At 43.6% G+C, this 13,652-nt stretch overlaps 1 protein-coding gene across 1 annotated transcript in view; it reads left to right on the forward strand.

Moving 5' to 3' along the window:
• Positions 1–13,652, forward strand: part of LOC115109271 (A disintegrin and metalloproteinase with thrombospondin motifs 20-like) — a 159,495-nt gene that overhangs the window by 12,101 nt on the left and 133,742 nt on the right. Inside the window, exon 3 of the mRNA XM_029633998.2 lies at positions 479–650. Coding sequence (XP_029489858.2) covers positions 479–650 — 172 coding nt within the window. The remainder of the gene's footprint in view (positions 1–478; positions 651–13,652) is intronic.

Here is a 13,652-nt window from a genome sequence, read left to right on the forward strand (position 1 = left end):
GCCACGGCAAGATCGTGTTACTACGACTACAAGTCTGGCCAAATTAAGATCAAACATCTGTACTAAGAGGGATTACCAGTGTGATAAATGGTGATTGACAGAGACCTCTCTAAGTAGTATTTTTCTGTTTGCCTATTTGCCTAGATGTAAGATCTTAATTTGATCACAATTTTGTTGTTGAGAATTTTCCTGCACAGCAGGAAATGCAAACTTGTAGTGTATTTGATGTTGAAAAAGGCTTCTAAAGTTTGTAATTTCCACTTTAAAATGTCAGACTTGATTTCTCCCAATGAAAAATGTATTAAAATCCATTAATTATAATTCAAATAATAATTCACATTTCCTGTTTCTGCAGGATTATTTTCCTGCTGTAGCAAACTGGCTCTAATGAAGATCCTACATCTGTGTAGCTGCCATACACACTTCACAGACCTTCTCTAACCAACTCTTCTCTCACAATCTACCCTCTCTCCTCCAGATGGGGACTTTTACAACCCAGCATGGTGAATACTTCTTAGAGCCCCTGATGAAGGCGGAGGAGGGGGAGGAGTACGACGAGGAGCACAACAAACCTCACCTCGTCTACAGACAGGACAGGAAGAGGAGAGAGAGTCCTGCCAGTGAGCCCACACAACCCTGCTCAGCTTCAGGTAACATACCTACCTACCACAGTCTGCCCCTGTACTAACCATAGTCTGAATTCTCTCCTATACTGTACTATACTATACTGTATTACACCATACACCCCCCCAGGTGCACGTTTTGGTTTTTGCCCTAGCATTATACAGCTGATTCAAATAACCAACTCATCATCAAGCTTTGATTATTTGAATCAGCGGGGTGAGTTTGGGAAACCCTCTTATACTACGCTATGCTACACTACACGACACCACACTATTTTTGTATTCACTTTTATTTATTCAGGGGAGCCCAATTGAGTCCAGGGTCTCGTTCCCAATGGTGCCCTGATTACAAACATTTACTCAGAACAGGAAGAACAATTTAAATTACAATTAAAACAAGACAAATAAAAATAACCACAAGGCACAACCACAACACCACAATTTTAGCAAATAAACCACTATAATCAATAGAAAAAACTGCAATCCTCAATGAATTCATTCAACACCCGAGTCCTAAACTACAATAGCGGCAGGAATTTTGTAGGTTATTTCAACAGTGGAGGGCACTAAAACTAAAGGAGGAATTACCTAAATTGGTCAAGACCAGAGGGACCTCAAGAGTTAACCAAACCTGTAAGCAGGTTTTGTAGCTCATTCTTTTATATGTTAGCAACAAAGTTAAGTAAGTTTGAAGCTTGTGTAGCAGGGCTTTGTAAACATAAAGGGAATAATGAATTGATCTACTGGACTTTAACAAGGACCAGCCAAACTTTTGATACAGGATGCAGTGGTGGGTATTGAAACTGTCGAGAGATATAAAAGAATAGCGCTATGGTAGACGGCATCCAAAGGTTTAAGAGTAGTGGCTGCTGCAGTCTGGTAAATGGTGTCACCATAATCAAGAACTGGCAGGAAAGTTGACTGTACAATCTGCTTCCTGCTATTTAGGTAAAGGCAAGGTCTATTTCTAAAAACGAAGCCCAATTTGAGTCTTAGCTTTTTAACTTTAAACATGAAGTCTTTGTCAATCCAAATGCCCAGATATTTGTAGGTGGTGTCCCGATCAATGGGAGAACCATCCAATGAATAACTATGTAGTCCATCTGAAACATTCTTGTGAGAACTAGAGAACAACATGTATTTAGTCTTGCCTGAATTATACAATACTACACTGCACTTTACTATACTTCACTTTACTATACTTCACTACACTACTTTACACTATACTTTACTATACTAATCACAGTCTAATTGTTACTGGGGTTCCCCTCACACCTGCTCTGTGTTGTAGTTCACTCTGTGCCACAGCCATAATAGCTGCGCTAACAGCAAATTATACTTAGTTACGATTCTTGACTGCGGGTTTAGCGAGAAGATTTGAGTCTTGAGTGTCATTGACATTCTTTATTTAATTAAGCTAAAATGTGTTCCAGCCAGCCATCACCTCCTGAGGTTTTTACTCTCCTTTCTGGAGTGTTCACACCCAAGACTGCGGAAGAACAGAGGAAGAAATAATTGCTTTTTTAGTTTTCTGCAGATCAATTTTGAAACTGGAGAGCACTGCATTTTATAAGCTGCTTTTAAATGTTCTCCATTTCATTAGAATTTTAATAGCTGCAGACTTTAGGTGGTGGAGAGGCCCACAAAAAGCAAAGTGACCCAGCAGAGTTCACCCTGACTCAGGCCCTTTAAAGATGGCTCATGGGGAGCTTTGTGGGCGGCCTTTGTTGGCTGATGCAATAAATATTTTATGTGCTGGACACTTGATTTGCTTGTTGTCTGGACCCGGGTATTGTGTGCTGGTTGTGGCCATTGTCTGTGGCTGGATTTAAAGTAGTTGGAGTGACCTGAGGGGCCAGGCCAAAACCTCCTTAATATGCTTGCCTTTCACTCCTTCAGTCTGTGTGTGGCAAACACAGAGGGGCAAAAATCTGGAGGGTCTCACTATCAGCCAGGCACTGGAGTACTTTAAAATATGCTCTCTCTCTGTGTAGACACTGTCAGACAGTGGGTGGGAGGCGGGAGCCTCTTGAAAGGCCTTGGTTTGACATGAAGGTGTAGCAGCTCACACAAGTTGTGGGTCTATCCACCCAGTCTCCATGTAATATCTTTCAAACCTCACTGATTAGATACAGTAGGTTTTTCTATTCAAAGTACCCAAGCAAACACATTCTTACTCCTCACTTTTTAATACGTCAATAGGCTCTTGTTATAACATAGATATATAGCAGGAGAAAGAGAAGACACCTGTAGAATGCCTCATCAAAGTGCAGCAGAGCAGACACACAATGAGGCAGGATTAAAGGACAGAGACGACACAGGGCCGGGTTAGGACAGGAGCACTGTGAGGTGTCCTGGGCTGTCGTTCCACACCCTTATCTGATAGGCTCCTCTCCAGATGCACTGATAAATGCCTCTCTTTGAAGGCCACAGTAGGTCTGCCTGCCTGGCTGGCTGCTAGTAGGCCTTGTTTCTTTTTATGGGAATGTGTGCAGTGCACACACTGACTGCTACTATCAGGTCAGGAGTAAACACTGTGTTGGTTGGCTGTTCTCAAAGCACAGCACAGGTATCAAATCAAAGTTTATTGGTCGCTTACACAGATTTGTAGATGTTATCGCAGGTGCAGCGAAATGCTTTTGCGGTCTAAGAAACTGCATCGTAGTGCTAGAGGCGTCACTACAGATCCGGGTTCAATCCCGGGCTGTGTCGCGGCCGGCCGCGACCGGGAGACCCACGAGGTGGTGCACAATTGGCTCAGCGTTGTCCGAGTTAGGGGAGGGTTTGGCCGGCTGGGATGTCCTTGTCCCATCACACTCCAGCGAATCCTTGTGGCGGCCGGGCGCATGCATGCAGACCTTGGTCGCCAGCTGAACTACCAATTGGAGATCACGAAATTGGGGAGAAAAATGTGTAAAAATTACCCCCCCCCCCGAAAAATATATATACGTCCATCTCCAACAGTGCAGTAATATCTAGCAATACAATAACAATACACACTTAATCCAAAAGGTTAGAAAATATCAGAGATATCAGAACGAGCAATGACAGAGTCCAGAATATAAATGTGTATATATATATATATATACATAGTATATACAGTATGGACAGTATATTAATAGAAAAGATATGTACAGCAGTAATTACTGTATATAGGATGAGCCATGATTAGAATACAGTATATACACTACATGACCAAAAGTATGTGGACAGCTGCTTGTCAAACATCTCATTCCAAAATCATGGGCATTAATATGGAGTTGGTCCCCCGTTTGCTGCTATAACAGCCTCCACTCTTCTGGGAAGGCTTTCCACTAGATGTTAGAACATTGCTGCGGGGACTTGCCTCCATTCAGCCATGAGAGCATTAGTGAGGTAGGGCACTGATGTTGGGCGATTAGGCCTGGATTGCAGTCGGCGTTCTAATTCCTCCCAAAGGTGTTGGAATGGGTTGAGGTCAGGGCTCTGTGCAGGCCAGTCAAGTTCTTCCACACCAATCTCGACAAACCATTTCTGTATGGACCTCGCTTTGTGCATGGGGTCCATTGTCATGCTGAAACAGGAAAGGGCCTTCCCCAAACTGTTGCCACAAAGTTGGAATCACAGAATCGTCTAGAATGTCATTGTATGCTGCAGCGTTGAGATTTCCCTTCCATGGTACTAAGGTGCCTAGTCCGAACCATGAAAAACAGCCCCAGACCATTATTCCTCCTCCACCAAACATTACAGTTTGCACTATGCATTGGGGCAGGTAGCGTTCTGCTGGCATCCATCAAACCCAAATTTGTCTGTCGGACTACCAGATGGTGAAGCGTCATTCGTCATTCCAGAGAACCTGTTTCCACTGCTCCAGAGTCCAATGGTGTCTAGCTTTACACCACTCCAGCCGACACTTGGCATTGCGCATGGTGATCTTAGGCTTGTGTGCGGCTGCTCGGCCATGGAAACCCATTTCATGAACTTCCTGACCAACAGTTCTTGTGCAGACGTTGTCAGACAGTGTCTAAGGTGCCGGCAGAGTACCAGGCGGTGGCCAGCTAGTGATGACTGTCCAACAGTCTGATGGCCTGGAGATCGAAGCTTTTTCAATCTGCTTTCATACACCTGCACTGTCTTCCTTTGCTAGATGATCATTCGATTTGATGATGTGGAAGAGCAATCTATTCGCTGCCTGTAAATTGGGGCTGGCATTCTTATATAGTTAATGGACAACTGGTCTGATAAATTAGGTGCACTCCACCCCCCCCCCCCCTCTCTCCCTATTTTTCTCCGTCTCTGGCTCTCTCCTCACAAATGTTCTCTCTATTTCTCGTCCCTCCCCCTCCATCCCATCACAGGCTGCATAAACATGTAGCTCTTTACTGCAGCGTAATTGCTGAGAGCAAATTGCATTGAGCAACACAGTCAGGACCACCAGGCAGAGTGCAGCTGTATGTGGGAAAATCTCTGGGTATACAATATGAAGTAGCTATAGCTCCTTTTAAATGCACAAGCAGATATATGTAATTAAGATATTGTGCTACAAAATCAAGAATAAACATGTGGGGGCCTTAAGTGGAGGGCCTCAAGGTAAAAAATGGGCCTGTGTGTTAGAAATGACAGGGCCGATTTCTGGACCTAGTCTGCACCTGTACAGTAGTGAAAGAAAAGAGAACCCGTTGCTACTAGAGGGCAGATTCCTTTCTTGCTATCCCTCTATTCCTCTTTCTGAGGAGGTATAAAAGCACTCTTTGTGAGGGTCAATGATCTCATGGTCCTCTCTCTCCACACTTTATGTATATGTGAAAGAAGAAGCTTGTCTTAAATCAAAGTTGCTAGTCGGAGTTTGATTACTGAGGGGGCTGAAGGTTTTTGAGGCTTTGGTGGGTTGGAGAGTTGCAAGGATCAAAACCTGCCAACTATCCCGGTTGGTCAGAACAGAACACACATGGAAATGCCAGGCGCTTCATAATGAACCATCCTGCCAGCCATTCTTCACTCTATACATTCAGTCATTTTTTTCTTCCCCTCCCTTTCCTGCTATGCTCTTCAGGGAGACACATATTTTTGAAAACAGACAAAGATTAAAGGTTTTGTCTGTTTTGTCAAGCGGTCTTCCAGAACACAAAGAAAATGTGTATCAGCGAAAAGATAAGTTTTACATTCAGATAGGCCTGTGTTGGCTCTTGTTGCTGCATTTGGGACTCACATGATAGTTCAGGAATGCTGTAGAAGAAAACTATAGGCCTATCATGGTATGCTGCAAGTGTTTACTTTCAGTTGTTTAAGAAGTTCCACATTTGGTGTTGTCCTGTTGTTTTCCATAGTTGTTGTAGTCCTGTTGGTTTCCATAGTTGGTTAAGTGCTGTTGGTTTCCATAGTTGGTGTGGTCCTGTTGGTTTCCATAGTTGGTTAAGTGCTGTTGGTTTCCATAGTTGGTGTAGTCCTGTTGGTTTCCATAGTTGGTGAAGTCCTGTTGGTTTCCATAGTTGGTGTAGTCCTGTTGGTTTCCATAGTTGGTGTAGTCCTGTTGGTTTCCATAGTTGGTGTAGTCCTGTTGGTTTCCATAGTTGGTGTAGTCCTGTTGGTTTCCATAGTTGGTGTAGTCCTGTTGGTTTCCATAGTTGGTGTAGTCCTGTTGGTTTCCATAGTTGGTGTAGTGCTGTTGGTTTCCATAGTTGGTGTAGTCCTGTTGGTTTCCATAGTTGGTGTAGTCCTGGTGGTTTCCATAGTTGGTGTAGTCCTGTTGGTTTCCATAGTTGGTGTAGTCCTGTTGGTTTCCATAGTTGGTGTAGTCCTGTTGGTTTCCATAGTTGGTGTAGTCCTGTTGGTTTCCATAGTTGGTGAAGTCCTGTTGGTTTCCATAGTTGGTATAGTCCTGTTGGTTTCCATAGTTGGTGTAGTCCTGTTGGTTTCTATAGTTGGTGTAGTCCTGTTGGTTACCATAGTTGGTGAAGTCCTGTTGGTTTCCATAGTTGGTGTAGTCCTGTTGGTTTCCATAGTTGGTGTAGTGCTGTTGGTTTCCATAGTTGGTGTAGTCCTGGTGGTTTCCATAGTTGGTGTAGTCCTGTTGGTTTCCATAGTTGGTGAAGTCCTGTTGGTTTCCATAGTTGGTGTAGTGCTGTTGGTTTCCATAGTTGGTGTAGTCCTGTTGGTTTCCATAGTTGGTGTAGTGTTGTTGGTTTCCATAGTTGGTGTAGTGTTGTTGGTTTCCATAGTTGGTGTAGTCCTGTTGGTTTCCATAGTTGGTGTAGTCCTGTTGGTTTCCATAGTTGGTGTAGTGCTGTTGGTTTCCATAGTTGGTGAAGTCCTGTTGGTTTCCATAGTTGGTGTAGTCCTGTTGGTTTCCATAGTTGGTGTAGTGCTGTTGGTTTCCATAGTTGGTGTAGTCCTGGTGGTTTCCATAGTTGGTGTAGTCCTGTTGGTTTCCATAGTTGGTGAAGTCCTGTTGGTTTCCATAGTTGGTGTAGTGCTGTTGGTTTCCATAGTTGGTGTAGTCCTGTTGGTTTCCATAGTTGGTGTAGTGTTGTTGGTTTCCATAGTTGGTGTAGTGTTGTTGGTTTCCATAGTTGGTGTAGTCCTGTTGGTTTCCATAGTTGGTGTAGTCCTGTTGGTTTCCATAGTTGGTGTAGTCCTGTTGGTTACCATAGTTGGTGACGTCCTGTTGGTTTCCATAGTTGGTGAAGTCCTGTTGGTTTCCATAGTTGGTGTAGTGCTGTTGGTTTTCATAGTTGGTGTAGTCCTGTTGGTTTCCATAGTTGGTGTAGTCCTGTTGGTTTCCATAGTTGGTGTAGTCCTGTTGGTTTCCATAGTTGGTGTAGTCCTGTTGGTTTCCATAGTTGGTGTAGTCCTGTTGGTTTCCATAGTTGGCGTAGTCCTGTTGGTTTCCATAGTTGGTGAAGTCCTGTTGGTTTCCATAGTTGGTGTAGTCCTGTTGGTTTCCATAGTTGGTGTAGTCCTGTTGATTTCCATAGTTGGTGTAGTGCTGTTGGTTTCCATAGTTGGTGAAGTCCTGTTGGTTACCATAGTTGGTGAAGTCCTGTTGGTTTCCATAGTTGGTGTAGTCCTGTTGGTTTCCATAGTTGGTGTAGTCCTGTTGGTTTCCATAGTTGGTGTAGTCCTGTTGGTTTCCATAGTTGGTGTAGTCCTGTTGGTTTCCATAGTTGGTGTAGTCCTGTTGGTTTCCATAGTTGGTGAAGTCCTGTTGGTTTCCATAGTTGGTGTAGTCCTGTTGGTTTCCATAGTTGGTGTAGTCCTGTTGGTTTCCATAGTTGGTGTAGTGCTGTTGGTTTCCATAGTTGGTGAAGTCCTGTTGGTTTCCATAGTTGGTGTAGTCCTGTTGGTTTCCATAGTTGGTGTAGTGCTGTTGGTTTCCATAGTTGGTGTAGTCCTGGTGGTTTCCATAGTTGGTGTAGTCCTGTTGGTTTCCATAGTTGGTGAAGTCCTGTTGGTTTCCATAGTTGGTGTAGTGCTGTTGGTTTCCATAGTTGGTGTAGTCCTGTTGGTTTCCATAGTTGGTGTAGTGTTGTTGGTTTCCATAGTTGGTGTAGTCCTGTTGGTTTCCATAGTTGGTGTAGTCCTGTTGGTTTCCATAGTTGGTGTAGTCCTGTTGGTTTCCATAGTTGGTGTAGTCCTGTTGGTTTCCATAGTTGGTGTAGTCCTGTTGGTTTCCATAGTTGGTGTGGTCCTGTTGGTTTCCATAGTTGATGTGGTCCTGTTGGTTTCCATAGTTGGTGTGGTCCTGTTGGTTTCCATAGTTGGTGTAGTCCTGTTGGTTTCCATAGTTGGTGTAGTCCTGTTGGTTTCCATAGTTGGCGTAGTCCTGTTGGTTTCCATAGTTGGTGTAGTCCTGTTGGTTTCCATAGTTGGTGTAGTCCTGTTGGTTTCCATAGTTGGTGTGGTCCTGTTGGTTTCCATAGTTGGTGTGGTCCTGTTGGTTTCCGTAGTTGGTGAAGTCCTATCTCTGCACACCTTGGTAAAATGTGTTGATTCTGTAGAAGCAGAACAGTATGTTTACACTGAGATAAAGTGAACAAAGATCAAGTTGAAGATCTACTTGTGTCCACCATTGTGCAGCCATATTTGGTCTTCCAACAAAATTCTCAAAAGTTTTTCCTCACATATTCTGTCACCAACAGGGGAGTGTTGAAAATGCTACTGTCATAATAAGGTATTTTAAAATGTGACCTCTTAGGGAAGATATGGCTTATGTTGTTTCATCCTCACTGAATAGTCAATACACAGTAGTAAAGTTGTCATTGGCTGTTTTCCTTGCTATGTGTGTTCACGCATTGTTGTTAGAGCACTACAGTATTCCATGACTTATGCTTTCCATTTGATTTACAGAGAAATATTTCTCAAACTGAATATTTAATTTAGGCATAATATTTTTGTAAATTCAAGTTCAGATAGATAACTTTCCTTGACACTAACATGACCTAGATCGTCTTCCCCACTACTGTTCACTAGGCACCGAGCAGCCATGTCTAGGACTACAGCTCGATATGCACACTAAGCCATCTTGGGTAGTTTTGCCACTGTTTTTGATAACTGTGAAGTTGGGAGCTGTTGAGTGGGTGATTAAGAGGCGAGTGTTCTTAAGTTTTAAAAGGTAAATGTTCCTCATTAGGCCAGGATAGGTTTAAAAGCTTCTCCAAAGGAGCTCGTCAGACTGAAATCACAACAACACTGTGACTGCGTCAGTCCCTTAATGCAACATTCTGGGGGTTATCTGTCTGTCTGCCTGTGGGCAAAAGCTTGCATGTGAATCTCTGTGTCAGTTGTCCTGAGATGGAGATAGTCAGAAGGATGGGGGTGGCCAGGATAGGGGAAGACTATTCTCACTCTGCTATCTAGGTCTCTGCAGGGCTGACATGTATGAGAGCTTTGAAGGTAATAAGAGGTTGTAGTTGTCTGTTTCTCTCTCATGATGTACTTACTATACTGCAGGCCTGACTGGTTCCTGGTACTAGGACTGGGATGCGGTGAATGGAATAATTAGTGTGATTATAGAGAAGGTTTGAGTTGTTTCTGTTGGAGTACACAGAGTTGGTTGGCTGTGGGCGTGTGACTATCCCTCCCCGACACAAAGCATCGCAGCATTTCCCTTTGCCCCTGACCTCTAAACACAAATATTTCTATGGGAATCACCCATCGCCTGGCCCACAATGTAAAAATGACGTGGGTCCAATGCAGGCTTCATATTTTTTTGTCAAGGGATTCATTTACATGGAAAATGCTCTCTCGTGCCGTCTTCCGTGCGTTCTGGTATTGGACTAGCCGACTTGAATCGCTCCCTGTTCTTTAGCGTGCCCATGTATGTGAATGGAAGCACTTGTGTGTTGTGTGTGACTTTGGCTTGTGTCACCTTTTGTTTGGGGTCACTTATTGGATGGGATCTGACTATGGGCTCTTCCCTAGAGGTATTCAAAACTCCATTTAAATGGTTTACAATCTCAGTTGAAGTTGTTTTTGTCTCTCATGCCGTGTTGGGAATGGGCTCAGTAGTAGGCATGGTGCGATGGATGAATGGTTATCGGTCAGACAACCTCTATCACCTTTACGATCTGGCTCACGAAGTTGGGGGGGCTTTTGGGATGTAATCTGGCTCCATAGGGCTTAGGTCCCCAACACACCATATTGTTACTCATCCTGAAATGTGTATCTGGCGGAGTGAGTGTGTTAAAATGTTTGCTTTGTTTGTGTCGTGTAAATGCGAAGTGTGTGTGCATGTACAGACTGTGTGTGTGCGTGTCCGTGTGTGTGTGTGTGAACTCTGCTAGGTTTATATTTTTGACTGAGTGTTTGTTGTCTCTAATGCTGTGAAAGAGACAGCTCTCTGAGGAGTTGGAATTGCTGAGCGAGAAGAGGACAGGAGAGGAGCAAGTTTCTGTCTTCATCTGTGCCTAGCCTGGTCTGCGCTGCATGTGCCGGTCTCGTTCTAAACCCTGGCACTGGCCCCGGACGTTTCTCAGGCTGCCTCTGTCTACCTCCCCTCTACACATGTGTCTCTATCTGTAGTAGACCCTCAATCCATGTTATAGTTTTCAAACTCAACTCCAACTATGAATTTACAGGAGAAGTTGGACTGTGTAGTAACTGAGGCACTCAGGGAAGAAAGAAATCAGACATAGTTAATTAATGATACATTTGGTGAATATTGTGCCTTTGTCTATAATCGATTGAGGTATGAAGTGCTATGATGCTTCTCCGACCTAGTCAATAGTTATTGTGAACCTAATGTAAGTAACTTATAGTTAGTATGAACTCCAGTTCTGCACTTCAGAAATAATAGAGCCCTCACTGCTCTGATGAGTGACATAGGCAGCTCATCATTCTTCCTCATGGTCATCTGACTGACTGGACGAAAACAGATTGACTGGGTGTTGGATCAGATATACACACTAGACCGACAGATATAGAAAGATAGACAGACAGACAGCAGTCTAATAGTTGTCATGTGGCAATAGCGACAGGACAGCCCCAATGAACCCAGCCCAGTGTGTTGTCTCTGTGTCAGAGTTCCAGTGACAAATTCCAACGGCTATTTTATGCAGAGGTCTACTGTCTGTCTGTCTGGGTATTCTGTCTGAACAGATGGGCAGCAGTGTTCTGTTATAGTGGCATCAGTCAGATGTGTGGTGCTGACAGGTGAGGGACATGGGCAGGCTGGGACACCGCTGACCCTGATGGGAGGACAGGTGCAGTCCAATGATATGCAGTGTCATTGCTTGTGGAGCTCATCTGTCCATCTGAAGGCACCAAAACAAGTTGTTGAAATGATTATGTTACTCTTATGTATGGAAGGTATATGAAGGTTATTTGATCCTGAGGAATTGAGACCAATGAAATATACAGTGCCTTCGAAAAGTATTCAGACACCTTGACTTTTTCCTAATTTTGTTACGTTACAGCCTTATTCTAAAATTGATTAAATAAATACAAATCCTCGGCAATCTACACACAATACGCCATAATGACAAAGTGAAAACAGGGTTTTAGAAATTTTACAAATAGAAAACATAAATACCTTATTTACATAAGTATTCAGACCCTTTGCTATGAGACTCAAAATTCAGCTCACATACATCCTGTTTCAATTGATCAGCCTCGAGATGTTTCTACCACTTGGAGTCCACCTGTGGTCAATTCAATTGATTGGACATGATTTGGAGAGGCACATAACTGTCTTTAAAAGGTCCCAGAGGTGGCAGTGCATGTCACAGCAAAAACCAAGCCATGAGTTCAAAGGAATTGTCCGTAGAACTCCAAGATAGGATTGTGTCGATGCACAGATCTGGGGAAGGGTACCAAAAAAATTCTGCAACATTGAAGGTCCCCAAGAACACCGTGCCCTTCATCAGTGCGAATTTTCGCAGCTTTTTGTTAAAAATCGCGCAACATTTCAGCGCCCTGCTATTCATGCCAGGAATATAGTATATGCATATGATTAGTATGTGTGGATAGAAAACACTCAGACGTTACCAAAACTGTTTAAATCACGGCTGTGGCATTAACAGAACGGGCGTTTCATCGAAAAGTGCATGGAAATCTGTTCACTGAAAATGGAAAAATATATCCTTCCGCGACTACAGGCAATTGTTCAAAGTGAACCGAATTAAATAGAGCCGAGTTTACATTGCCTACAGCTTCCACAGGTTATCTAGAGTCATGTCATTTGATTCGCAATTGATTCTTGGTCTAACCCAAACAAGGGAACTCCTTCCCTGCTGTCTCCGCCCAGATTTTTGGTCGACCCTTTTCAGACATCTTTTTCTACACGGACAAGCTAAACATTTCACATCGCCTCCTGAGGACTTTTATCGCTTATTAACGTGTACTAATACCTAAAGTTGCATTACAAAAGTATTTCGAAGTGTTTTGTGAAAGTTTATCGTCGACTTTTTGAATTTTAAAAAAATGACGTTACGTTATGAAACGCTATTTTTTCCGTTTATATCACAGTATTCTTAGATCGATATCTAGGCTATATATGGACCGATTTAATCGAAAAAAGACCCTAAATGATGTTTATGGGACATCTAGGAGTGCCAAGAAAGAAGCTCGTCAAAGGTAATGAATGTTTTATATTTTATTTCAGCGTTTGGGTTTGCGATGGCTAACGCAAAATCTGTCGTTAGGTGACGTTGCAGTATTTTGAGGGTGCATGGTATCAGATAATAGCTTCTCATGCTTTCGCCGAAAAGCATTTTACAAATCTGACTTGGTGGATAGATTCACAACGAGTGTAGCTTTAATTCAGTACCTTGTATGTGTGTATTAATGAAAGTTTGAGTTTTATCAAAAACTATACGTGGCGCACTTGAAATTTCCGCTGATTTGATCCCCACTGCGGGAGCACTTCCCTAACAAGTTAAATGGAAGAAGTTTGGAACAACCAAGACTCTTCCTAGAGCTGGCCGTCCGTCCAAACGGAGCAATCGGGGGAGAAGGGCCTTGGTCAGGGAGGTGACCAATAACTCTGACAGAGCCCTAGAGTTCGTCTGTGGAGATGGGAGAACTTTCCAGAAGGACAACCATCTCGGCAGCACTCCACCAATCAGGCCTTTATGATAGAGTGGCCAGACGGAAGCATCTCCTTAGTAAAAGGCACATGACAGCCCGTTTGCCAAAAGGCACCTAAAGACTCTCAGACCATGAGAAACAAGATTCTCTGGTCAGATTGAACTCTTTGGCCTGAATGCCAAGCGTGGTGGTGGCAACATCATGTTTTTCAGCGGCAGGGACTGGGAGACTAGTCCGGATCAAGGGACAGATGAATGGAGCAAAGTTCAGAGATCGCTGATGAAAACCTGCTCCAGAGCACTTAGGACCTCAGACTGGGGTGAAGGTTCACCTTACAACAGGACAAAGACCCTAAGCACACAGCCAAGACAGCGCAGGAGTGGCTTCGAGACAAGTCTCAGAATGTCCTTGAGTGGCCCAGCCAGAGCCTGGATTTGAACCCGATCGAACATCTCTGGAGAGACCTGAAAATAGCTGTGCAACAACGCTCCCCATCTAACCTGACAGAGTTTGAGAGGATCTGCA

The sequence above is a fragment of the Oncorhynchus nerka genome, linkage group LG25 (genome assembly GCF_034236695.1).
Source record: "Oncorhynchus nerka isolate Pitt River linkage group LG25, Oner_Uvic_2.0, whole genome shotgun sequence".
NCBI classification, from domain to species: domain Eukaryota; kingdom Metazoa; phylum Chordata; class Actinopteri; order Salmoniformes; family Salmonidae; genus Oncorhynchus; species Oncorhynchus nerka.